The sequence below is a fragment of the Oncorhynchus mykiss genome, chromosome 6 (genome assembly GCF_057628025.1).
Source record: "Oncorhynchus mykiss isolate SJ-2025 chromosome 6, ASM5762802v1, whole genome shotgun sequence".
Taxonomy (NCBI): domain Eukaryota; kingdom Metazoa; phylum Chordata; class Actinopteri; order Salmoniformes; family Salmonidae; genus Oncorhynchus; species Oncorhynchus mykiss.
Genome location: NC_143027.1, coordinates 16991162 through 17018861, shown reverse-complemented (window position 1 = coordinate 17018861; position 27700 = coordinate 16991162). Strand labels below are relative to the sequence as shown.

The 27700-nt window shown below is 41.3% G+C and overlaps 1 protein-coding gene across 4 annotated transcripts in view; it reads left to right on the top strand.

The window, feature by feature from the left end:
• The window catches only part of ntng2a (netrin g2a), a 74443-nt gene that overhangs the window by 40006 nt on the left and 6737 nt on the right, over nucleotides 1–27700 (top strand). For 2 of the 4 annotated variants that reach the window (XM_090237066.1, XM_090237067.1), the window contains exons 4-7: nucleotides 13422–13594; nucleotides 14037–14060; nucleotides 25347–25433; nucleotides 25736–25891. In XM_090237066.1, the coding sequence (XP_090093192.1) occupies nucleotides 13422–13594; nucleotides 14037–14060; nucleotides 25347–25433; nucleotides 25736–25891 (440 nt within the window). Of the gene's footprint in view, nucleotides 1–13421; nucleotides 13595–14036; nucleotides 14061–14891; nucleotides 14994–25346; nucleotides 25434–25735; nucleotides 25892–27700 lie in introns of all 4 variants that reach the window. The other 2 variants (XM_090237068.1, XM_021605360.3) reach the window with 2 other exon arrangements.

The window sequence follows — 27700 nt, the reverse complement described above, 5'->3', positions numbered from 1 at the left end:
ATAGCAAAAGAACTAAGGTCAGAACGTGACAGTACCCCCCCAAAAGTGCGGACTCCGGCCGCAAAACCTGAACCTATAGGGGAGGGTCTGGGTGGGCGTCTGTCCGCGGCTCTGGCTCTGGCGTGGGACGTGGACACCACTCCACCATAGTCTTTGCACGCTTCTTTCCCCGCCTCAGTGGCGCCTTTAGAGCGGCGACCCTCGCCGCCGACCTCGGACTGGGGACCCTAGCAGCGGGCTCCGAATGGACGGGAGATTCCGGCAGCGCCACAGGCGGGAGACTTCAGCAGCGCCGGCGTGAAGGGTGACTACGACAGCGCCGGGCGACTCCGGCAGCTCCTGACTGACGGACGGCTCTGGCAGCTCCTGACTGGCGGGCGGCTCTGGCAGCTCAGGACAGACGGGAGGCTCTGGCAGCTCATGACAGACGGGCGGCTCTGGCAGCTCATGACTGACGGGCGGCTCTGGCAGCTCAGGACAGACGGGAGGCTCTGGCAGCTCATGACAGACGGGCGGCTCTGGCAGCTCATGACAGACGGGCGGCTCTGGCATGTCAGGACAGACGGGCGGCTCTGGCAGCTCAGGACAGACGGGCGGCTCTGGCAGCTCATGACAGACGGGCGGCTCTGGCATGTCAGGACAGACGGGCGGCTCTGGCAGCTCAGGACAGACGGGCGGCTCTGGCAGCTCAGGACAGACGGGCGGCTCTGGCAGCGCTGGACAGGAGGGAGACTCTGGCAGCACTGGACAGGAGGGAGACTCTGGCAGCGCTGGACAGGAGGGAGACTCTGGCAGCGCTGGACAGGAGGGAGACTCTGGCAGCGCTGGACAGGAGGGAGATTCTGGCAGCGCTGGACAGGCGGGAGCACCTGGAGGAAGGAGACGGAGAGACAGCCTGGTGCGTGGGGCTGCCACCGGAGGCCTTGTGCGTGGAGGAGGCACCGGATAGACCGGACCGTGGAGGCGCACTGAAGGTCTCGAGCACCGATCCTGCACAACCTTACCTGGCTGGATACTCCCCGTAGCCAGGCCAGTGCGGCGAGGTGGAACAGACCGCACTGGGCTGTGCTGGCGAACCGGGGACACCGTGCCATGCCAAGATCCGTTCTGTGTCAAAACTACTGTCAGATTTTATAGCTATGCAGGAATCCCTTGCTGATTTAAAACTTGCTTAATAGGGGCAAAACCAAATACAGTGCCATGCGAAAGTATTTGGCCCCCTTGAACTTTGCGACCTTTTGCCACATTTCAGGCTTCAAACATAAAGATATAAAACTGTTTTTTTTTGTGAAGAATCAACAACAAGTGGGACACAATCATGAAGTGGAACGACATTTATTGGATATTTCAAACTTTTTTAACAAATCAAAAACTGAAAAATTGGGCGTGCAAAATTATTCAGCCCCTTTACTTTCAGTGCAGCAAACTCTCTCCAGAAGTTCAGTGAGGATCTCTGAATGATCCAATGTTGACCTAAATGACTAATGATGATAAATACAATCCACCTGTGTGTAATCAAGTCTCCGTATAAATGCACCTGCACTGTGATAGTCTCAGAGGTCCGTTAAAAGCGCAGAGAGCATCATGAAGAACAAGGAACACACCAGGCAGGTCCGAGATACTGTTGTGAAGAAGTTTAAAGCCGGATTTGGATACAAAAAGATTTCCCAAGCTTTAAACATCCCAAGGAGCACTGTGCAAGCGATAATATTGAAATGGAAGGAGTATCAGACCACTGCAAATCTACCAAGACCTGGCCGTCCCTCTAAACTTTCAGCTCATACAAGGAGAAGACTGATCAGAGATGCAGCCAAGAGGCCCATGATCACTCTGGATGAACTGCAGAGATCTACAGCTGAGGTGGGAGACTCTGTCCATAGGACAACAATCAGTCGTATATTGCACAAATCTGGCCTTTATGGAAGAGTGGCAAGAAGAAAGCCATTTCTTAAAGATATCCATAAAAAGTGTTGTTTAAAGTTTGCCACAAGCCACCTGGGAGACACACCAAACATGTGGAAGAAGGTGCTCTGGTCAGATGAAACCAAAATTGAACTTTTTGGTAACAATGCAAAACGTTATGTTTGGCGTAAAAGCAACACAGCTCATCACCCTGAACACACCCTCCCCACTGTCAAACATGGTGGTGGCAGCATCATGGTTTGGGCCTGCTTTTCTTCAGCAGGGACAGGGAATATGGTTAAAATTGATGGGAAGATGGATGGAGCCAAATACAGGACCATTCTGGAAGAAAACCTGATTGAGTCTGCAAAAGACCTGAGACTGGGACGGAGATTTCTCTTCCAACAAGACAATGATCCAAAACATAAAGCAAAATCTACAATGGAATGGTTCAAAAATAAACATATCCAGGTGTTAGAATGGCCAAGTCAAAGTCCAGACCTGAATCCAATCGAGAATCTGTGGAAAGAACTGAAAACTGCTGTTCACAAATGCTCTCCATCCAACCTCACTGAGCTCGAGCTGTTTTGCAAGGAGGAATGGGAAAAAATGTCAGTCTCTCGATGTGCAAAACTGATAGAGACATACCCCAAGCGACTTACAGCTGTAATCACAGCAAAAGGTGGCGCTACAAAGTATTAACTTAAGGGGGCTGAATAATTTTGCACGCCCAATTTTTCAGTTTTTGATTTGTTAAAAAAGTTTGAAATATCCAATAAATGTCGTTCCACTTCATGATTGTGTCCCACTTGTTGTTGATTCTTCACAAAAAAATACAGTTTTATATCTTTATGTTTGAAGCCTGAAATGTGGCAAAAGGTTGCAAAGTTCAAGGGGGCCGAATACTTTCGCAAGGCACTGTACACGTTGTTTTTAAACTCTTGTAAGAATGTTTCAGATTGTCTACATGTTCACTCATTAGATGGTTCTCCAATTGAATGTGTTCCCGCATATAAATACTTATCCATTTCGATTTATATGGATTTGACGTTTAAAAAATTATATAGATGAGCTGGTTAAAGAAGCTAAGATTTAAAGTTGACTTTTTCTACAGAAACAGAGCGTGCCTTTCTCTAAGTAGTAGGAATCACATTCTCAGTCGACCTTTTTATTTGTTCTTGATTATGGTGATATTATTTAAGTGCAGCTGCTACTATTCTTAATCCCTTGGATGCCATCTACAGGACCATATGCTCTTAGTATGCTATATGCTCATATGCTCTTAGTATGGTCACAGTTTTGATACTCATTACTGCATCCTGTATCAAAAGGTTGGTTGGACTTCGCTAAAAGACCCACAGATCTCTGCATTACTTCCTTCGTGTTTACAAGCCCCTACTTCATAAACTTCTGTCTTATCTAACTTTGCTGTTGAAGTATATACACCTGAGTTGCCTAACCTGTTCATAGGATTGGTTAACTCTTGAGCTTCCTAAGGTCTCCACCGAGCTAGGTAAATCTGCTTTTAGTTTTAATGAACCATATTGCTGGAACAAAATACCAAATACATTTCATCTTGATGTTCTGGTGCCGTTTGGGCAATTTAAAGTATTGATTGGGGACTTATGTGTGGAGGAATGCTGTATTTCCAGGTGGTTTGTAATGTTTTATTTGTGCTTCCCATGACTGGATTTTTCTATTTTAATGTGTGTGTAAATATGCATATATACAATATTTTGTGTATAATGTGTATAGTTATGTTCTATTATACAGGGCCCATTTGAAAAAGAGACCTAGGTCTCAATATGTCTTCCCTGTTAAAAAATATGTAGAATGTACGGTCCTGTTTCTTCTTCCTCTCCAGATGGCCGGATGGGGGTTTGATCCTGGCCCAATAGCAGGGCCTGGCTGGCGCTGGCCCTTAACATGAGCTCATGAGCCCAGGCAGCGGGGGTGTTGCCCTGCAGCAGCCGGATATAGCTGCCCTGGTTCTGGGAAGGAAGGAGAGCATTTTCCTCCGAGAGCACAGGAGTGAGGCTCCTTCCACAATCATAACGGGGGTTTCTAAATTTTCCGCACACTGTTTTTGCGCTTGAAAATCTAACGTGGTCTCAGTAATGAATGACAGTGTGTGCGTGCGTGCTTGTGTGTGTACATGTGTGACTGTGTACGTGTGTGTGTGACAGCCACTGCGTGAAGGCAGGATACTTCCTGAATGTAGAGCTTAGTGTGAGCAGAGCCATTAATATATAGTATACGGCTTGTTGTGAGGGTCTGTTCTCTATTCCGCAGCCACCCCCATGCTTCAGTGACTTCTCAAAGGAGAAGGGAAAACATTATGTTTTTGTCAAAGACAGAGCGACCTTGTCCATATTGTCCTTTACAGTGTAGCAAATGATTCATCCTGTCCTTGGCTCACTCTCCATGTTTAATCATGGGGCTTTTACTGTCCACTTTGCACTTTTGTGAGGTGTCAATAATTTGTAATATTCATGTTGATGGTGATGCATACCAGTCTGCCTACTAGTGTGTGCACATTGCATAGTGTTTCACAGTCCATAACTAAGCACATTTAGAATATGCCAGCAGGCATTTCTTCTGCCATCAGACAAGACAGATCTCTTTTGCATCAGATGTTTTTTAGAGCTTGCACTTTCTCCTGGAAGCATTACAATCAGGGATAGGGCTTGGGTTGGGTCTCTGTCATTAAATAAGGCACAGTGGCTTTGTTACAGTAATAAGGGACCATCCAGTGGATGCAAATGTTCATGCAGTATTTGTAAGCATAAATGGTGGAGGAGGATGGAAAATGTTCCTATGAAAGCCAGAAATAGTTTGGGAAAGATTGTATTTATTCAATGTTTAGAGCTTTCTTGCAAAATAGTTGATGAGCAACTTCCATGAGCATGTTAAGGAGTGAATAAGATTATCTTTGTTCATAGATGTTTGGTGGGAGATCGCTAACTGCCCAAATAGTTCTGTAATTGATTAATAGTGTAGCTAAAGTGGAGGACCTAGTGATAAGCTGGAGCGCCGGGGGTTTTCACAGAAGGCACTGAGACGAAGTGGGCTGCTGATTTATTTGTAATGAAGAGGCACTTGATGGGAGTTCTGTCTCCAGGAGCTCTGGGATGAAAAAGCCCTGCGATTGTCGCCAAGTTTTTAATTATGGCTTACAGGTCTCAAGAGGGTGGGAGAAACTCCAACAGTTTCCAGAGGGGCTTTTGAAAACAGACTTAATTGAAGTCAATCGGTTTGGAATGAAACCAGGCTGTCTGTCAATTATCCTCCTCATTGTGTTCAGTTTGAAATGAGAAAGAGACACATCTTCACATGATCCACCCTTGTATCTATCTTTACCAGGAGGAAAGTATATCTAACCTTTAATTAAAAACCTCTACGGGATTGGTGTCCCTATGCCGGGACGGTTGATGCTAACGTGCGCTAATTTGACTCATTTGTTATTTTTATTAGGATCTCCATTAGCTAACACCGTAACGCTAGCTAATCTTCCTGGGGTCCAACACCAATTAACAAGACATTACAAAGAACCACAAATCAAGACTTCACAAACATTCAACAAGTAGACAATACAGACAATTAAAATACCTGACAGGAAACACATTTAACATTCAGTTGATGCTTTCTATTTCCTGTCCAGTGATATGGTATATAGCGTTATATGTTATTTTAGTTTTTTCTTGAAGGTGGATTTACTTTTTGCCTGAGAAATATGGATTGGTAAAGAGTTGCATTCAGCTATGGTTCTATATAAAACTGTACATTTATAGTGATTTGTCCTTGCCTGTCTGGTTTGGTGGTTATCGTGTTGCTCGGATGTACTAACTGGCCAGAAAAAAAACTGTGTTTTCTAAAAAATATATAACATTCCTAAAACAAAATCTGAAGACTGGATAGTAATTTGTTTTCAACGTGAAGCCATGAGAGATTCTGATGCATTTGGAAAATATTCATACAGATAGAGTAATGAAGAGCTAATCTGGAGTTTGGAGTTTTTTTAATATCTTTCTTTGCTGCAGATGACAACATAACTGGACAGTGTGATAGGACAAGGGATTTATTCACCTGATTCAGAGTCATAGATGTTACATACTCTGAACATTTTCTTGTAACAGCAATTCCCTTACCCATCTTAATAATAATAGTGTCTATGTGTTCTGACCATGATTAAGCTGCGTCAAACATGATGCCCAGTAGTTTAGTTTTTTCACTTGCTCTACATGCGTTCTATTCATCGACAAATTCAATTGGGGATCATCAGCAAGCATATATCTTGAACCAAATACAATACATTTAGTTTTAGAAATGTTCAAAACCAATTTGTTCATATCAACCCACTCAGACACCAATCTTAGTTCACTGCTCAGTACATATGTTAGCTCATTACATTCTGATGCTAGAGTCATCAGCATACATGACCACTCTTGCTTTATTCATTACTGAATGTAAATCATCAGTAAAGATAGAGTAGAGAAGTGGGCCTAGGCAACTTCCTTGAGGAACACCACAGTGTATATCTTTACTGTTTGAAAAACTACCATTAAAGAACACTTTTTGCCATCTCCAGGATAGATAGCTTTACATCCAGGATAGAGCTGCAGACTTAAAGCCATAACATTTGAGTTTACCTAGTAACAGTTCATGATCAATTACATCAAAAGCAGCACTGAAATCTAGCAACAGTACACCAACTAACTTCCTGTCATCCATACTCTTTAACCAATCATCTGTCGTTTATGCTAAGACCGTACTGTGACGGCCCTGAATTTTTCTGAACCGTCTCAGTGCTTCTCCTTCCAATAGGGTGCTTTCCCTTTAATTCCCAATTAAATAGCCAGCATCAGCTGCGCAAAAGTGGGGTTGTGATGGAGACGTGAATGAGGATGTGTTCAACCCTCAGTTCCGAAGCTTCTCTATTCCATTTGTTTTGTTGCTGTTAAACGTGTGTTTTGTAGCCTAATAGAGTTTACCCAGGATCGGATCCACTCTTTGCGTCCGTGGACTACTCCTCTCCATTCTTCGTGGCCTTTCTCCGCTGGAGATCTGTTGGCGGATTGGATTGTCTGACTGACCGACTGACTACAACCTTTTTGTATACGGTATTTCATTTGTTTTGATGTCATGTATACGGTGATGATTTATGTAGTTAGTTGTAGTTGAGGACTTAATACGAGTTGATACGCTTTAAAGTTCTGTGGTAAAATAATTGTTATATTGATTGTATGATTAATACTGGGTTTACGCTACACTGAATGAACGGACAAACATTGCGTGACAAAAGTCACTTGAGTTCCCTGAACTCCTTTACCGGGCTGGACTCTTTTTAGGCCCGAGGTACAGGACATTTCTGGAGGAACCAGAACTCATTGTGATATTATTATATGTGTGTGTAATCATTGATGTTGCTAATACAACCCACGCAAAATAATATAGTTGTTTTGGAAGTTCTTTCCAATGTTTTAAGGGTTTATGAAAAGTTTATTTCCATCCTGACTTTTACATAAGTCCTTTGTATTGGTGTAGACTTGACGGACCAGATGGGACTCATTCCCTCCCAAACCAAAAGGAGAAACCAATGTTTTCTCTGGTAGGCACAACCTACCTGTCACCCCTATAAATAATAACCTCAAGTCAAAACCGTTACAGTACTCGTAGAATGCCCTTCTTTGTATGCATGCTGGAAACCCATTATCAGAATGACATTGTAAGTAACAGCAAACTTTCCAGGACATAGACATGTCTTAAATGGGCAGAAAACTTACATTCTTGTTAATCTATCTACGCTGTCCAATTTACAGTAGCTATTACAGTGAACAAAATACTATGCTATTGTTTGAGGAGAGTGCACAACAAAAGAACTTATCACAGCAACTGGTTTGATACATTGACCTCTGAAGGTAAATAATGTACTTTTCAGTAATCTTGCTCTGATTTGTCATCCTGAGAGTCCAAGAGATAAAATGTAGCATAGTTTTGTTTGATAAAATACATTTTATATTCAAATGTAGGAACTGGGTTCAACAGTTTGAACCCCTGCTGTTTCTGGCTCCATACCTACCCCTCCCGGCCATCTAGATGTGTGAAAATTAGTGTATAAGCTAATGATCCATCATGTATGACATTCCTGGGAGTGTGTAAACTTAAATTTTGTATTAGCATATCAGTTTTGTATGTTCTCTATTGTTATGTACTTGAATATGTATCAATTGACCAATTCGGCACATTTGTGCAGACTTGATACAAAATACTGTACAGTATTGCAACTCTTCACTGGATCAATCTGAAACTTTGCAGACACACTGCTGCCATCTAGTGTCCAAAATCTAAATTGCGCCTTAACTGAAACATTATATTATGGCCTTTCTCTTGCATTTCCAAGATAATGGAACAGAAGAAAATACGAAATCGCATGTTTTTTTTGTTTGCATTATCTTTTACCAGATCAAATGTGTTATTCTCCTTCATTCATTTCTAATTTCCACAAACTTCAAAGTTTATCCTTTCAAATGGTATATATAATATGCATATCCTTGCTTCAGGTCCTGAGCTACAGGCAGTTAAATTTGGGTATGTCATTTTAGGCAAATGTTGAAGACAGTGTGACGACATATTCACTTATTAAAACGCACCCGAAAAGGTCCAAGCACCACCCTCCTTTTGAAGCTTCCAGTCTGTTATTCGAACTCAATCAGCATTACAGAGTGATCTCCAGCCTTGTCCTCGTCAACACTCACACCTGTGTTAACGAGAGAATCACTGACATGATGTCAGCTGGTCCTTTTGTGGCAGGGCTAAAATGCAGTGGAAATGTTTTTTGGGGGATACGGTTCATTTGCATGGCAAAGAGGGACTTTGCAATGAATTGCAATTCATCTGATCACTCTTCATAACATTCTGGAGTACATGCAAATTGCCATCATACAAACTGAGGCAGCAGACTGTGAAAATTAATATTTGTCTCATTCTCAAAACTTTTGGCCACGACTGTACATCTTCATGGTATCAAAGTGGCGAGGAGACGAGATATCTGCGACCCAAGAATAGTAAACCACCCTTTACTGGCTCAAACTGCCAACCAATCAGCCTGTTACCAACCCAATCAGCCTGTTACCAACCCAATCAGCCTGTTACCGACAGAAGCAGCACGGCTGGCCCTTAAATGTTCATGGAGAGCTAACATCATTAATAACATGCATGTCAATCTTTCCTGCATCACTACTTGTCTTGCGGTTTAAACTACTAGCACACTGCTCAGACACCAATGCATAACCCACAAGACATGCCACCAAAGGTCTCTACACAGTCCCAAAGTCCAGACCATGGGGAACGCACAGTACTTACACAGAGCCATGACTATATGGAACTCTATTCCACATCAAGTAACTCATGTAAGCAGTAAAATCAGAGACCAAAAAAACATATAAAACTACACCTTATGGAACAGTGCATCCTGTGAAGAGGCACACACACAGTCACAGACACATGCACTCTACACATTGTAATATTGTTATATTGCTGTATTATGGATGTTGTCTTGCAGAGATGCTGTGGTAGAGTAGTGTGTAATAATGTGTTGTATTGAAGATATGTTGTGGTAGAGTATTATGTAATAATGTGTTGTATTGAAGATATGTTGTGGTAGTAGTGTGTTATAATGTGTTGTATTATAGATATGTAGTGGTAGAGTAGTGTGTAATAATGTGTTGTATTGTAGATATGTTGTTGTAGAGTATTATGTAATAATGTGTTGTATTGAAGATATGTTGTGGTAGAGTAGTGTGTTATAATGTGTTGTATTATAGATATGTAGTGGTAGAGTAGTAATAATGTGTTGTATTGTAGATATGTTGTGGTAGAGTAGTAATAATGTGTTGTATTAGAGATATGTTGTGGTAGTGTGTAATAATGTGTTGTATTAGAGATATGTTGTGGTAGTGTGTAATAATGTGTTGTATTAGAGATATGTTGTGGTAGTGTGTAATAATGTGTTGTATTAGAGATATGTTGTGGTAGTGTGTAATAATGTGTTGTATTAGAGATATGTTGTGGTAGTGTGTAATAATGTGTTGTATTAGAGATATGTTGTGGTAGAGTAGTGTGTAATAATGTGTTGTATTGTAGATATGTTGTGGTAGAGTAGTAATAATGTGTTGTATTGTAGATATGTTGTGGTAGAGTAGTAATAATGTGTTGTATTGTAGATATGTTGTGGTAGTAGTGTGTAATAATGTGTTGTATTGTAGATATGTTGTGGTAGTGTGTAATAATGTGTTGTATTGTAGATATGTTGTGGTAGTGTGTAATAATGTGTTGTATTGTAGATATGTTGTGGTAGAGTAGTAATAATGTGTTGTATTGTAGATATGTTGTGGTAGAGTAGTGTGTAATAATGTGTTGTATTGTGTTATAATGTGTTGTATTGTAGATATGTTGTGGTAGAGTAGTGTGTAATAATGTGTTGTATTGTAGATATGTTGTGGTAGTAGTGTAATAATGTGTTGTATTGTAGATATGTTGTGGTAGAGTAGTAAGAATGTGTTGTATTGTAGAGATGTGGTGGTAGAGTAGTGTGTAATAATGTGTTGTATTGTAGATATGTTGTGGTAGTGTGTAATAATGTGTTGTATTGTAGATATGTTGTGGTAGAGTAGTAAGAATGTGTTGTATTGTAGATATGTTGTGGTAGAGTAGTAAGAATGTGTTGTATTGTAGATATGTTGTGGTAGAGTAGTAATAATGTGTTGTATTGTAGATATGTTGTGGTAGTAGTGTGTAATAATGTGTTGTATTGTAGATATGTTGTGGTAGTAGTGTGTAATAATGTGTTGTATTGTAGATATGTTGTGGCAGAGTAGTGTGTTATAATGTGTTGTATTGTAGAGATGTGGTGGTAGAGTAGTGTGTAATAATGTGTTGTATTGTAGATATGTTGTGGTAGAGTAATGTGTAATAATGTGTTGTATTGTAGAGATGCTGTGGTTGAGTAGTGTGTAATAATGTGTTGTATTGTAGAGATGTGGTGGTAGAGTAGTGTGTAATAATGTGTTGTATTGTAGATATGTTGTGGTAGAGTAATGTGTAATAATGTGTTGTATTGTAGATATGTTGTGGTAGAGTAGTGTGTAATAATGTGTTGTATTGTAGATATGTTGTGGTAGAGTAGTAATAATGTGTTGTATTGTAGATATGTTGTGGTAGAGTAGTGTGTAATAATGTGTTGTATTGTAGATATGTTGTGGTAGTGTGTAATAATGTGTTGTATTGTAGATATGTTGTGGTAGTGTGTAATAATGTGTTGTGTTGTAGATATGTTGTGGTAGAGTAGTAATAATGTGTTGTATTGTAGAGATGTTGTGGTAGAGTAGTAAGAATGTGTTGTATTGTAGATATGTTGTGGTAGAGTAGTAATAATGTGTTGTATTGTAGATATGTTGTGGTAGTAGTGTGTAATAATGTGTTGTATTGTAGATATGTTGTGGTAGAGTAGTAAGAATGTGTTGTATTGTAGATATGTTGTGGTAGTGTGTAATAATGTGTTGTATTGTAGATATGTCGTGGTAGAGTAGTGTGTAATAATGTGTTGTATTGTAGATATTTTGTGCTAGTAGTGTGTAATAATGTGTTGTATTGTAGATATGTTGTGGTAGTAGTGTGTAATAATGTGTTGTATTGTAGATATGTTGTGGTAGTAGTGTGTAATAATGTGTTGTATTGTAGATATTTTGTGCTAGTAGTGTGTAATAATGTGTTGTATTGTAGATATGTTGTGGTAGTAGTGTGTAATAATGTGTTGTATTGTAGATATGTTGTGGTAGTAGTGTGTAATAATGTGTTGTATTGTAGATATGTTGTGGTAGTAGTGTGTAATAATGTGTTGTATTGTAGATATGTTGTGGTAGTAGTGTGTAATAATGTGTTGTATTAGAGATATGTTGTGGTAGTGTGTAATAATGTGTTGTATTAGAGATATGTTGTGGTAGAGTAGTGTGTAATAATGTGTTGTATTGTAGATATGTTGTGGTAGTAGTGTGTAATAATGTGTTGTATTGTAGAGATGCTGTGGTAGTAGTGTGTAATAATGTGTTGTATTGTAGATATTTTGTGGTAGTAGTGTGTAATAATGTGTTGTATTGTAGATATGTTGTGGTAGTAGTGTGTAATAATGTGTTGTATTGTAGATATGTTGTGGTAGAGTAGTAAGAATGTGTTGTATTGTAGATATTTTGTGCTAGTAGTGTGTAATAATGTGTTGTATTGTAGATATGTTGTGGTAGTAGTGTGTAATAATGTGTTGTATTGTAGATATTTTGTGCTAGTAGTGTGTAATAATGTGTTGTATTGTAGATATGTTGTGGTAGAGTAGTGTGTAATAATGTGTTGTATTGTAGATATGTTGTGGTAGTAGTGTGTAATAATGTGTTGTATTGTAGATATGTTGTGGTAGAGTAGTGTGTAATAATGTGTTGTATTGTAGATATGTTGTGGTAGAGTAGTGTGTAATAATGTGTTGTATTGTAGATATTTTGTGGTAGTAGTGTGTAATAATGTGTTGTATTGTAGATATGTTGTGGTAGTAGTGTGTAATAATGTGTTGTATTGTAGATATGTTGTGGCAGAGTAGTGTGTTATAATGTGTTGTATTGTAGAGATGTGGTAGATTATTGTGTTATAATATGTTGTATTGTAGAGATGCTGTGGTTGAGTAGTGTGTAATAATGTGTTGTATTGTAGAGATGCTGTGGTTGAGTAGTGTGTAATAATGTGTTATGTGATGTACTGTTTTATTTTGTATGTAATTGCCTTAATCTTGTTTGGAACACAGGAAGAGTCGCTCGCTGCAGGGCAGCAGCTAATGGTGAACCGTAATAAAATACAAAAATACAAATCCTTGTGGAGGTGTGGAGGTCCGTCCTATGAATATTTCATGCAAATGAAGGGTGGTCGGCTCACCAGAGTGGAACACTTTATATTGGAAGTGACTCCCTCATCTGATTATTATTGTTATTCAAATGTCACCATTACCATGCTATCCTGCTTGCCACCTCTCTCGCCATCTCAATCTTACCCCTTCAAAAAATGATTTGGATGTAAATGGCCTGGTAATTTCTCGAGATCAGGAAATGTTGTTTGACCTGGTACTTTTTATTTTCTTATCTATTTATTTGATTCTGTTTCCCTGAAAGATTTAGCTCTTGCCACTTATAAAACATGCAAATGCATACTCTCTCTCTCTCATATCATACTCATCTTTGAGCCCACAATAAATTAACAATGTGCTATAAATCATACTCTCTAGGCTTACTCTTTAACACCACAATTTATCCAGGAATGCAATTTCTAAAAAATAATATTGCTCAAAAACTGTGTCAATAACCGCAAGGTGTACTTGATCATGCATGATTAATTAGCGCAGGAGTTGTTCAAGTGAGGCCATCACAGTGTTGTGGATTGACGTTGCTTCTACCCCCCCCCCCCCCCCCCCCCCCATCTTGCAATAGGTGTAAGTGTAACCTCCATGCTGGCCAGTGCACCTTTCGGGAGGGCAGCCTGCAGTGTGACTGTGAGCACAATACGACGGGCCAGGACTGCACTCGCTGTGAGAGGGGCTTCAAAGCCAAGTCATGGAAACCTGGATCCTACCTACCCACCCCCAACGGATCCCCCAATACCTGTACGTAGCCGACAGCTGTACACTTCAAACATCATATTATACCAAAAATACTGTACCAGGCACGTTACTTGATGGATGAAGTAATGGCTGAAATGATTTGGGCCATCTGCTCTATACAGCCACAGAGTGGTGCAGCCGACGCTGTCACATTTCACAAGAGAAGTCCTTTTTCTTGAGGAATTCTACAGATGTACACTGACACTGTATGCAGAAGCACCCTATTCTTTACTCACAAACTACAGCGGGAAAGGGGGCTTGCCGCTTCCAATGACAGATTTGGTGCCTGATGTTCTGTACATTAAGCACTGAAAGCTGAAAAGCCTTCATCTCTTTAAAAATAAAAATATATAAATAAAGACACTTATTCTCAAAAATAAATGAGTAAATCTCCATTTGTTTCTCTCACTCTCTCTCTTTCTCTGTCTGTCTGTCTGTCTGTCAGGTGAGGCTGCTGGGACTCTTGGCAGTAAGTAACAATCCTAATCAAACGGGATAGAGCTTGTTATAATTTCTTTTTCATTCTCTGTTCGTATGCCATACTTTAAAAAAATCATATTTATTGTCTATCATATTATATCATTTATGTCCCTCCCCTCTGGTGTTGTGGTGGGTCCCTTCATGGCGATCATGATGATCACACTCCCAACACATTTTTCCACAGTTTTATATCCCTCAGTGCCGGTCTATAATTCAAATGGGGGGAGGGGCTTCAAAGTGTTTCAGTGTAACAGGTTTTGTAGATGAGGGCTAGCCAAGGACATGGTGTGAGAGGGACTGTGAGTGCATGTGGGTTCTGTGCAGACCTAACGATGTAAGATATTAATTTAAACCAGTTTGCCACAGCAGGACAATAATGCTGCAGCAACAGGAAATGTAAATTATTATATGGATCATAATTAATGGACATTTTTGTAGGGGTTGATACATTTTTTGTAAGGGGAAAATCAAGTCTGAAATTTCAAAGTGGAAATGTAACTTCAGAAGCCTTTTTAAACCTCAGATGCACTATAAGTTTTATATTTCCTGTGTTGCAGGAAAGTTTTTCCAAATTAAGATCGTACATCTGTATAAGAGATGCTGTACAGCCACAGCTGTGGTGGAATAACCATATTGTTGAAAGCAAGGGGTTCTCCACAACGGCCAAACAAGTGATGGCTCTGTACATGTGTCTGTGGCAAGCGCAATCACATAATGGGTTGATTTGATGGTATATCCATGATCCGGATATTCCCATGTTAGTGCATTTGTTGATATAATTTGATTTTCTCTCTACCTTCTTGGTGTTGTGCCCTCTCAGCCCCCACAACAGTCCAGCCCCCGCCAACAACCACACCTGCGTTGGCAACTACAGCCAATCCACCCACAGACCAACTGCCCACATTAACCACTAGTATAGAAGGTGGGAGAGCAACTATGGTTGGAGTGTCTGACAGCCAGGCAGAGTGCCTGTCTAAAAGGAACATAGGCTGCATCCGAAATGGCACCCTATTCCCTATATTGCCTATATAGTGCACTACTACTACAGAACCATATGGGCCCTGGTAAAAAGTAGTGCACTATGGGCCTGATTCAGACTTAGGAAATGTACGCCTTTTCTACGCACTTCTCAGAAGTTGGTCTTCAGACGTACCTTTTTTAGCTGCGTAACAGGCTCTGCAGGCGTGGTTCCCTTGCGTGCTCTGAATGAATTTAATTAAACTGCTGAAAACCTCCCAATATAATTTTTAGTGGAGTTTTCATTCAATAAGGTTTTCAGTACATTTATCTAAATCCATCCATTTAATATGGGGTAGTCTACCTTAGTTAGAAAATATACAGGAAAATATTTCAGAATATTACGGATCAATAAGAGGAAACCATGTAGGACTAAATGCATATTCCTCTCTTTTCAGCACCAATTGGTACATTTCAAATGTGCAAATTATGTATAAAATAATATTTATATTATTTAGGGTTAGCAAAGTATTTATGAATTAAAAATAAATACATTTGGAGAGCCTTTATGCACTAAATATATTGGTGAATCAAAAATAGTGGTTTGATTCATCCTGAAAGCTGCCATATTCAATTGTTCAGTCCATGAATTATTGGACGGGGAGAAAGCATACAATAGGGGTTGAATGGTAGTCCTATAAATCTACCCTAATAATCCTCACTAATCATGGAACTGTGATGACAACGGTCCAGTCGTTGTGAGCCGTGCACCAGGATCCATGTTTAAACTGCAATGTATGGTCTGCGTTCCATAATGACTCAAATAGGTTAGAATGTTTCATATTATTGCACAACTTGTAATATGTTAGCCACTATTGCTAGCGATCCTCAGGAACAACCACACAAATGTGACAGAGGAAAGAAAGGTAAACTAACCATGTAATAGAATGATGCAAAATGTAAGGAAACTAACACTAAGTCAGTGACAGTTATAAATGTACGTTGGTATAATTGATGGTGGCTACTGATAATGGCTAGTATTTTTTTTTAAATACAGTGAAAAGTCTGGTGATTTTATAAAAAATCATGAATCAACTTGGTAGGTTTGGTGCTACACTGTCATTTGCGATAGGCTACAGAAGCCTATTGCTTGAGTCTCCACATTTCACATTTCATAAATTATAAGGCCAGCATTTTATAACCTTCACTGTGGAAATGGTGACATGTTGATATGCTTCAGTTTGCCACCATGTGACTGGTTTCACAGGGACTAATCTCCAGTGATCATATGGTCAAATAGATCTAAAACAACTGTCACTAAATTTTCAATCCTCGTATCCAAACAGATTACTCATTTACCTAGGTCTTATTAATAGCTCTTATCAAGTTGTAAAATACAGTGCATGGAGAATGGTGTTATTTCTATCTGAAAAAATAATGTAGATGATGTTCCACTTGGAACCAACAGGTTGCTCGACCTTATTCATAATTTCATTGTGTGTAAAGGTGCTGGAGCTGTGAGGGAATTTAAGTCAAGGTCAGAATACGGTGTATCTGTAGACACACCTTCATTTCTTTGATCTCCTCCCCCAACGAATAGTGAGGTGAGTAGCATGCTATTCTCATGCTTGTTCAAGATCAGACTACGCGTTGAGAGAAAATCGCATTAAAAAAGCAATTACGTTCCATTTAAGCGCACTTATTATAACTCGGGTATATGACAGACACAAGGTGCCATTTCAGACGCAGACAGCCTGAGAGCTCATCAACCTCCTGCCTCCTATTGACTTTTAAACCAGAGTACATTTTCTAAAGCAGCACATACAGTAGAATGTGTCCGCGGTGCATTCCTGATGACCAGGAAATGTGTAGTACTGCAAAGCTGAAAGGGAAGTATACTATAGTGTTGGCGTAGCACAAAGGCAAAGGAGAAGAGAGGAGTTGATGAATCTTGGTCATTTAGTTTGTAGTAGTAAAGTGGCTGGTTGAGTATGAGTGTTGTATATCTCACGCATAGTTTTTACCAACCCCACTACAGTAGTTTGTGATGCATAGCATACTGGAAAGAATAGAACATATTCATATCTGCATGTGTGTTGTGTTATCAGAGGAGTAAAGATGTCGTTATTTGTAATAAACATTTTCTGTGCGTGTCTGTATGTGTGTGTTTGTGTGTGTGATGGTTTGCATTCATGCACATTTCTGTTTGTATTTGTATGCATTCATTTCTGTGTGTGCGTGTGAGAATTTGTGCTGAATTATACTTCCATAGAACTGGATCTCCCATAATGTCAGGCTGGATACAGGCCTAGTGATTTCTGATGTGTCTGTGCGTGTGCGTGCAGCTCAGTAGATTGGAACCACCTCATGGCTCTGTCTACTGCCGTGAAGTGACAAAATCTCACAGGCGCTGAGCGTGAGAGTTTTTACAGAAAATACAATTACTTGAAAAACACACAGTTTGGTGTTTTGGGGCTATAAAAAAACAAAGCCTTGTGGTCCAAAGATTTCTTATCTCCCCCCATCTGTCCTGATGAATTATGGAATATGCTCAATATCAATACTCAAGAGGAAAGGTAATCCATGTTTATTTTTAAGCACCTTGCTCTGATACCTTTCTCTGTGGTGACACAAATCAAATCAAACTTGATTTGTCACATGCGCCGAATACAACAAGTGTAGACTTTACCGTGAAATGCTTACTTACAAGCCCTTAACCAACAGTGCAGTTCAAGAAGAAGAACATATTTACCAAGTTGGCTAAAATAAAAAGTAATAATAAAAAGGAACACAATAACGAGGCTATATACAGGGGGCACCGGTACCGAGTCAGAGTGCAGGGGTACAGGCTAGTTGAGGTAATCTGTACATGTAGGTGGGGTGACTATGCATAGATAACAAACAAACAGTGAGTAGCAGCAGTGTACCAGAGGGGGAGGGGGGTGTCAATGTAAATTGTCCCTTGGCGATTTTTATGAATTGTTCAGCAGTCTAATGGCTTGGGGGTAGAAGCTGTTGAGGAGCCTTTTGTTCCACGACTTGGCGCTCCGGTACCACTTGCCATGCGGTAGCAGAGAAAACAGTCTGGAGTCTCTGACATTTTATGGGCTTTCCTCTGACACCGCCTATTATATAGGTCCTGGATGGCAGGAAGCTTGGTCCCAGTGATGTACTGGGCCGTTTGCGCTACCCTCTGTATCGACTTACGGTCAGATGCCGAGCAGTTGCCATACCAGGCGGGGATGCAACCGGTCAGGATGCTCTCAATGGTGCAGCTGTAGAACCTTTGGAGGATCTGGGGGCCTATGCCAAGTCTTTACAGTCTCCTGAGGGGGAAAAGGTTTTTTCGTACCCTCTTCATGACTGTCTTGGTATGTTTGGACCATGATAGTTCGTGGTGATGTGGACAGCAAGGAACTTGAACCCGACCCGCTCCACTACAGCCCCGTCAATGTATTGGGGGCCTGTTCGGTCCGGCTTTTCGATCATCTCCTTTGTCTTGCTTACATTGAGGGAGAGGTTGTTGTCCTGGCACCACACTGCCAGTTCTCTGACCTCCTCCCTATAGGCCGTCTCTATGTTGTCGGTGATCAGGCCTACCACTGTTGTGTCATCAGCAAACTTAATGATGGTGTTGGAGTCATGTTTGGCCACGCAGTCGTGGGTGAAACAGGGAATACAGGAGTGGACTAAGTACACACCCCTGAGAGGCCCCCTACTCTTACCACCTGGGGGTAGCCCATCAGGAAGTCCAGGATCCAGTTGCAATTGGTGTGGGTCTAGGGTGTCAAGGAGGATGCTGTTGATGTGAGCCATGACGAGTCTCTCAAAGCACTTCATGGCCACCGACATGAGTGCCATGGGGCGGTAATCATTTAGGCAGGTTACCTTCGCTTCCTTGGGCACAGGGACTATGGCTTCGCTTCCTTGGGCACAAGGACTATGGTGGTCTGCTTGAAACATGTAGGCATTACAGACTCGGTCAAGGAGAGGTTGAAAATGTCAGTGAAGACACTTGACAGTTGGTCCGCGCATGCTTTGAGTACACGTCCTGGTAATCCGTGTGGCCCAGCGGCTTTGTGAATGTTGACCTGTTTAAAGGTTTTGTTCACATCGGCTACCGAGATCGTTATCACACAGTCATCCAGAACAGCTGGTGCCCTTGTGCATGCTTCAGTGTTGCTTGCCTCGAAGCAAACATTAAAGGCATTTAGCTCATCTAGTGGGCTCGCGTCACTGGGCAGCTCATGTCTGGGTTTCCCTTTGTAGTCCGTAATAGTTTTCAAGCCCTGCCACATCCGACGAGCGTCAGAGCTGGTGTAGTAGGATTCAATCTTAATCCTGTATTGACGCTTTTTGCTTGCTTGATGGTATGTCTGAGGGAATAGCGGGATTTCTTATAAGCGCCCGGATTAGTCTCCCGCTCCTTGAAAGCGGCAGCTCTAGCCTTTAGCTTGATGTGGATGTTGCCTGTAATCCATGGCTTCTGTTTGGGGTATGTACATACAGTCACTGTGGGGAATTATGGTCAGATTTGAAGAAGAAGATTTTCTTCTTCTTCCCTGGTTGCACAAGTGACATGCTGGTAAAAGATGAGAACTCTCTTGGTAGATAGTGTGGTCTACAGCTTATCATAAGGTACTCTACCTCAGGCGAGCAATACCTTGAGACTTCTTTAATATTAGACATTGTGCACCAGCTGTTATTGACAAATAGACACACACCCCCGCCCCTCGTCTTACCAGAGGTAGCATCTCTGTTCTGCCGGTGCATGGAAAATCCAGCCAGCTCCATATTGTCCATTTCTTCGTTCAGCCACGTCACGGTGAAACATAAGATGTTACAGTTTCACGCAAAAGGCGTGAATCTGGACCTATTCCAGTGAAAGCAAGATATCCTTCTCGTCAGACTCGTTAAAAGAAAACGATTCTTCCAGTCCGCGGTGAGTAATCGCTTTTCTGATGTCCAGAAGTTATTTTCGGTCATAAGAGACAGTAGCAGCAACATTATGTACACAATAAGTTAAAGGATCTGAGGGAGATTTCATATGGTTTGAGCCAGTTTGCTACAGCAGAAAACGTATCCTGCAACAACAGGAAATTTTGATTTTTATGTGGATTATAATGGACATTTTTTGTAGAGGTTGATAAATAGACTACAAGTTTGCATTTCCTGCTCTGCAGGAAAATTATCAGCAACAAAACAGTGATCAAATTAAGAGACTACATCTGTACCCAGTAGACGATTATGAATTTGCTCAAAATTAATGGCATGAGAGTAGATTCTACTCTACATCCACCTACGATGCTTGGCAGTCATATTTTTTTCTCCAAATTAATTCGACGTGCTTGTTCATTAGACAATTCTCACTTGTTTGTTAAAATACAAAGGCTGTGTTTTCTTGACTTGGAGTGCTGATCTATGAACAGTTTGGATTATTTGTATTATAAAATCTAAAGTCAATTGCGTGTAAGTAACATAATAAAAAAAGTCCCCGTTAAAATCTGTCAGTTTGAACTAGAGAGACCTGTTTTGTTTTTAATAGGATGGGTCTAAATTCACAGCATCCGCCAAAATCTCACTTCCGCATCTGCGGTGAATGGTGGCAGAGCTAGAGATGTTTTGTCATTCCATGAGACATCCCGAAAATCCGACCTTCTCACAAAAACGTATGTAGAGTCCGAATGGTTTCACCTACAAACTATTATGACCACTCTATGGAAAGGGGAGACTCTCACGATGTTGGTATCCGTTTTCCACAAGTGTCACGGGAGTCGTCTGAAGGTAACCGGAACCAGTTTTAAAGGATGAAGGTGTCACGTCCTGATCTGTTTCACCTGTCCTTGTGCTTGTCTCCACCCCCCTCCAGGTGTGGCCCATCTTCCTCACTTATTCCCTGGGTATTTATACTTTTCCCTAGTCTCTCTTCTCGCCCTTCTGGTTTTGACCATTGCCTGTCCTAACTCTGAGCCAGCCTGCCTGACCTCTCTGCCTGCCCCTGAGCCTTCCTGCCGTCTGGTGCCTTTACCAACCCCTGCCTGCCTTGACCTGTCGTTTGCCTGCCCCTGTTGTAATAAACATTGTTTCTTCAACACAGTCTGCACTTGGGTCTTACCTGAAACGTGATAGAAGGTAGTTTTGTGCCTACCCAAAAAAGGGTTTAAATATGTGTAAAAAATATACAGTATACATGTGTGTATATCACTTAGAAATGTCCTTGTTTTTGAAAGAAAAATAATAATTTGTCCTTTAAAATAACATCAAATTGATCAGAAATGCGGTGTAGACATTGTTAATGTTGTAAATAACTATTGTAGCTGGAAACGGCAATTTTTTTTCATGGAATATCTGCATAGGGGTACAAAGGCCCATTATCAGCAACCATCACTCCTGTGTTCCAATGCCACGTTGTGTTAGCTAATCCAAGTTTATCATTTTAAAAGACTAATTGAATAGAAAACCCTTTTACAATTATGTTAGCACAGCTGAAAACTGTTGTTCTGATTAAAGAAGCAATAAAACTGGCCTTCTTTACACTAGTTGAGTATCTCTGGAGCATCAGCATTTGTGGGTTCGATTACAGGCTCAAAATGTCCAGAAACAAAGAACTTTCTTCTGACACTTGTCAGTCTATACTTGTTCTGAGACATGAAGACTATTCCATGTGAGAAATTGCCAAGAAACTGAAGATCTCGTACAACGCTGTGTACTTCTCCCTTCACAGAACAGCGCAAACTGGCACTAACCACAATAGAAAGAGGAGTGGGAGGCACAACTGAGCAAGAGGACAAGTACATTAGAGTGTCTAGTTTGAGAAACAGACGCCTCACAAGTCCTCAACTGGCAGCTTCATTAAATAGTACCCGTAAAACACCAGTCTCAACGTCAACAGTGAAGGGGCGACTCCGGGATGCTGGCCTTCTAGACAGAGTTCCTCTGTCCAGTGTCTGTGTTCTTTTGCCCATCTTAATCTTTTCTTTTTATTGGCCAGTCTGAGATATGGCTTTTTCTTTGCAACTCTGCCTTGAAGGCCAGCATCCCAGAGTCGCCTCTTCACTGTTGACATTGAGACTTTTAAAATGATAAACTTGGATTAGCTAACACAATGTGCCATTGGAACACAGGAGTGATGGTTGCTGATAATGGGCCATTGGAACACAGGAGTGATGGTTGCTGATAATGGGCCTCTGCACGTCTACGTAGATATTCCATAAAGAATCTGCCGTTTCCAGCTACAATAGTTATTTACAACATTAACAATGTCTACACGGTATTTCTGATGAATTTGATGTTATTTTAAATGGACAAAAAAATTGCTTTCCTTTCAAAAACAAGGACATTTCGAAGTGGCTCCAAACTTTTGAACAGGAGTGTAAATATTTCCTGAGCTGTCTTATATCTCCTAGATATAGGACAAACACTTCAAAACCTTGTTTCTTATTTATTTTTTGACTGTTATGAATGTTTTATTCAAAGCGTTTCTCTGGGCTATAGTAGTAAAGGCCAAATTCAATATATATATATTTATACCTAAAGAGGCCCTAAAATTTAAATCAAATAGCTAAATGATCCATAGTATGACCACCCCCAACAGCTTAGACTTTAAAAAAATAATGAATAAGATTATGAACAGGGGAGGTCCTGATCCTAGATCAGCAGTCCTGCTCTGAGACGCTTTATGAATACAGATCTTGGTGGGGTTCCTATCAATTCCAGGTGTGTAGTCAGTCCCAACCATAGGATTAAAGGTGATTAAAGATTGGGTATAACAGAGGATGGCTGTATCATTCTATATCATATTAATTCCACACATGATCCCTGTATCACAGCGGCGTTGTTCTCCAAGGTGAGATTCCTCACGATGACAGAATCTTTCCCTGTCTCCGGGAGGGAGAAAGGTTGGAATGATGGAGGGATGAGTGATTGAATATTTATATCCCTCCATTCTCACCACAAATAGTGCATACTGTACAATACATTCCCCACCAAGGACAATCTTTTTAGATATTAATACTATAAAACAATCACAAGACGGTTGTGATAGGATTTACTATACAATACAGTGCCTTTTGGAAAGTATTCAGACCACTTGACTTTTCCCACATTTTGTTACATTACAGCCTTATTCTAAAACTACACAGAATACCCCATAATGACAAAGCAAAAACAGGTTTTTAGAAATGTTTACTAATTTATTAAAAATAAAAAAACGATAATATAACATTTGCACAAGTATTCAGACCGTTTACTCAGTACTTTGTTGAAGCACCTTTGGCAGCGATTACAGCATTGAGTCTTCTTGAGTATGATGCTACAAGCTTGGCACACATGTATTTGGGGAGTTTCTACCATTCTTCTCTGCAGATCCTCTCAAGCTCTGTCAGGTTAGATGGGGAGTTTGCTTGCTGCACAGCTATTATCAGGTCTCTCCAGAGATGATCGATCGGGTTCAAGTCTGGGCTCTGGCTGGGCCACTCAAGGACATTGAGACTTGTCCCGAAGCCACTCCTGCGTTGTCTTGGCTGTGTGCTTAGGGTCCTTGTCCAGTTGGAAGGTGATCCTTCTCCCCAGTCTGAGGTCCTGAGTGCTCTTGAGCAGGATTTCATCAAGGATCTCTCTGTACTTTGCTCTGTTAATCTTTCCCTCGATCCTGACTAGTCTCCCAGTCCCTGCTGCTGAAAAACATCCCCACAGCATGACGCTGCCACTACCATGCTTCACTGTAGGGATGGTGCCAGGCTCCAGACGTGACACTTGGCATTCAAGCCAAAGAGTTCAATATTGTTTCATCAGACCAGAGAATCTTGTTTCTCATGTTCTGAGAGTCTTTAGATGCCTTTTGGCAAACTCCAAGCAGTTCTATCATTTGCATTTTACTGAGGAGTGGCTTCCATCTGGCCACTCTACCATAAATGCCTGAATGGTGGAGTGCTGCGGAGATTGTTGTCCTTCTGGAAGATTCTCCCATCTCCACAGAGGAACTCTAGAACTCTGTCAGAGTGACCATCGGGTTCTTGGTCACCTCCCTGACCAAGGCCCTTCTCCCCCGATTGCTCAGTTTGGCCAGGTGGCCAGCTCAATGGAAACAGGATGCACCTGAGCTCAATTTCGAGTCTCATAGCAAAGGGTCTGAAAACTTATGTAAATAAGGTATTTCTGTTTTTAATTTTGAATTAATATGCAAACATTTCTAAAACCCTGTTTCCACTTCGTCATTATTGGGTACTGTGTGTAGATTGCAGAGGAATTGTTTTTCTCACTTTTAGAATAAGGCTGGTAAATGTCAAGGGGTCTGAATACTTTCCGAATGCACTGTATGTACAAGGTGAAATTCATTGCATTTATGGATGACCGATGACAAATTCAACCAATGGCACATTGTAGTGGTGTTCATTTGGGGATCATATTTAGGCAGCCTTTTCCCACCTGTTGTTTGTGGGATCTTGATTTTGTATTGTTGCTTTTAAGCCCTACAAAGCTGCACATGTGTTTTGTTACTCTTTATTTGTTTTGCAGCTGGTTCACATTAATAAATAGGATGAACGCCTTCCACGCTGCACCTTGGTCCAATCCTTCCAACAACTAACTTTAGTTAGTAGTATTCAGATATGTAAATACAGATCATAAGAAAGCGGAACAGAATTGAATTCCCCACATGGATGCTATTAAGATATGCTCCAGCAGTTGTCCCAAAGTACATGCACAAACATTTCCTTAATGATATGCGCTTGTGCCTGGTGCCCAGTGTGTATTAACTCTTCCCGGCTGATAATTGGGCCTCTTTTTAAGTAAAGATTGAATTGAGAGTGTGTCCTTTTGGCCATGTGCTAATGATCAACCACTGGGGAGGGATTCTGTGTTAATAAAACATCAGCATGCCAGACAGCAGGAATGCTCCCACTGTTCCAAGTGCGCCCCACTGAATCCCAATGCGCCCATCTACAGGAGGAGGGCGCGTCGCTCCTCTCTGCCACGTCTCACTACACTACAGGGAGACTCCACGCTTAGTGCTATACCTGAACCATGTTGACGTTGACGCATAATATTAGTATGATTTGAAATATCGGACATAGGGGATAATCAAAACATGATTTGGTTATAGGCCAAGGGCAAAGAAACCAATATTGTGTGTGTAGGCATGCATGCATGTACGTGTGTGTTTTATATGTGCGTTCATTAATTTGTGTGTGTGCTTGTATTTCTGTCTCTCAGCCAATGTACCTTTAGTTAGAAGCATAGCGTTCATTGTTAGAATACTTCAAAATGTCAGACCCTTACGAGACACTGTATGACCCCCATCATCTTCTGTGCCAAATAGACACCAGCAGCATCACTGACACAGTGACAACTGTGGTGGGTCCCACATCCAGCACGCAGCTCAGGGACTCCCTCGCTGACACAACAGGTGGGAAACTAGTGAGATGAACACACGTCTCGTAGTAGTAGTAGTAGTAGTAGTAGTAGTATAGAGTATGATCACCTCAAACTGTATATGAATTCAAAATATTTTAGTCGGGATACTTTTAGTCTCACTAGGCAAACACTAGGATTGCAGCTGTAATATGATGTTAGACAACATCTGGAGAGCATTGGTGTGTGGCTGTTGAAGTTAATGAAAGAATACCTGCCTCATGAATACACAATAAACCTCTCAACCTAACTACCTCATTACTGGCTCAGTAAATGCTCTCCAATTACTCCCTCAAGTGTTGCTTGTGGCAACTGACCAAACCTCCACTATACCAGCCACTGTGCCAGTCTCTGCCAGTCCCGACCAGACAGATAGTCCATCCTTAAACACAGTGACCTCGCCACCCCTGGAGGTAACACCCCCCACAACCACAGTGAATGCGCAGCCGAAAGGTAAGTACCCAGATACACCGGAGGAATCCCTGACCTCTGACCTTGCACCCTTACACTACATTAGCTTTGACACCTTTTTTCTGTAAATGTCTTTTTGATATTGTTTATAGATCCAAAAGTGTGAATATTGGTTAGACTATTCTTGCAATGCATCCACCTTGGACCTACTGATAGTCACAGATTTTTCTATGACCTATCATTTAGTACATTTTACAAATGTTTGGGACTATAAGGATAGCGAAACACGCCTCACTTGAAACAGATGTGTAAGAGTGACAGGCAAGAGGATCAAAAATCCTCACTGTTTGTCAGAGAAAACTCAAAGAAGCCTGTAGACCCCCTATTTACACCCATTAACCTCTTTCAGTGTGGATCACGACTGCTGGAGGCCATAGAGTGCCTTAATCTCCCCGTAGGTTGCACTGGGGTAAAGAGATTAAACATGATTACTGGGCTAAAGTAGTCCTTAAGGCACGATACGGTATGTGGGCCATGATGCTGCTCTGTTAACATCTCCATGTGCTAGGGTATTTACACTTCAGGGGTTCCTGTCTTGTGTCAGCTACTAGCTTACACTTAGTTGTGTCCCTCAGATGCTGAGTGAGTATTAGAACAGAGGCTTGTTTTTTTACTCACTGTACAGAGCCCACATTTGTAACCCCCAGATATAAAGAGACAGTGGGAGGGAATAGGGGAGTTTGGAGAGTATGGAATGCATACTTTGACAGGACCAATGATGATAAGGTAACTCTATCATTCTATGCTGTTTTTTGTCTATTTTGACAGTGACAGTTTGTAAATACTGAAGGTGAGAAGTTGGCCAGGTGTTTTCTACTCTCTTGTTTGGAAGATTAAATACCCAGCAGGCTCACTATTTCTCAGGAACTGGCAGCATGTTGATCTTATCCCAGGGATTTCTAGAACACAGATGAATGTAGCTACTTTGATTCCCTTGGGAATGTTTGATAGGAAAGAGAATGCAACAGAACGTTTCCAATCACCTGCAATAAAAACAACACCAAAGTGCTTTGTGGCATTTTACTTTTAAATCAAATGGCCATTCTGTTTGTTGCCCCCTTAGCACCTACCTCCTGCTTAGCAAGGGTCTGATTATATCCACCGGTGCATTGTGTGCATCCACCGGTGCATTGTGTGCATCCACCGGTGCATTGTGTGCATCCACCGGTGCATTGTGTGCATTGTGTGCATCCACCGGTGCATTGTGTGCATCCACCGGTGCATTGTGTGCATCCACCGGTGCATTGTGTGCACCCACCGGTGCATTGTTTGCTGCCCGCCCAGCCGGTGCTATACCTCACACCGTACAGGGAAAGTGCTGCCACTGGACACAATCAACAGCCAGGGGCGATAAATCATGAAATACGCTATCATTGTGTAACATCATCTCTTTCTGGAGCACAAGGTTGAGCCAGCATTACTGTGCTGGGGGTCAAAGTTCAAGCATTTCTGATCTATTTCTGAATAACAATTGAATGAACAGCTGCTAAATATTTCACAAGCCGAGAGAAGACCGGTCATGGTAAGGGAGACCAAAACAGGCAAAATTATGGAGCCCGTGGAGATAGATACATACATGAAACCATAACAGGATGGAGGCACAGAACACTGTGCCTGAGGTTGGGCCACAGGGCAGATGCAATGGAGTGATGATATCAGGGCATGGGGTATTCCATTTCTACTGATACTGACTGAAATGGGGGAACAGTTGGTAATGTCACTGGACAATGCCAGCGAGCCAACATCAATATATTATAGATATAGTGGTTAGTATGCCGTCTTGACAACTCA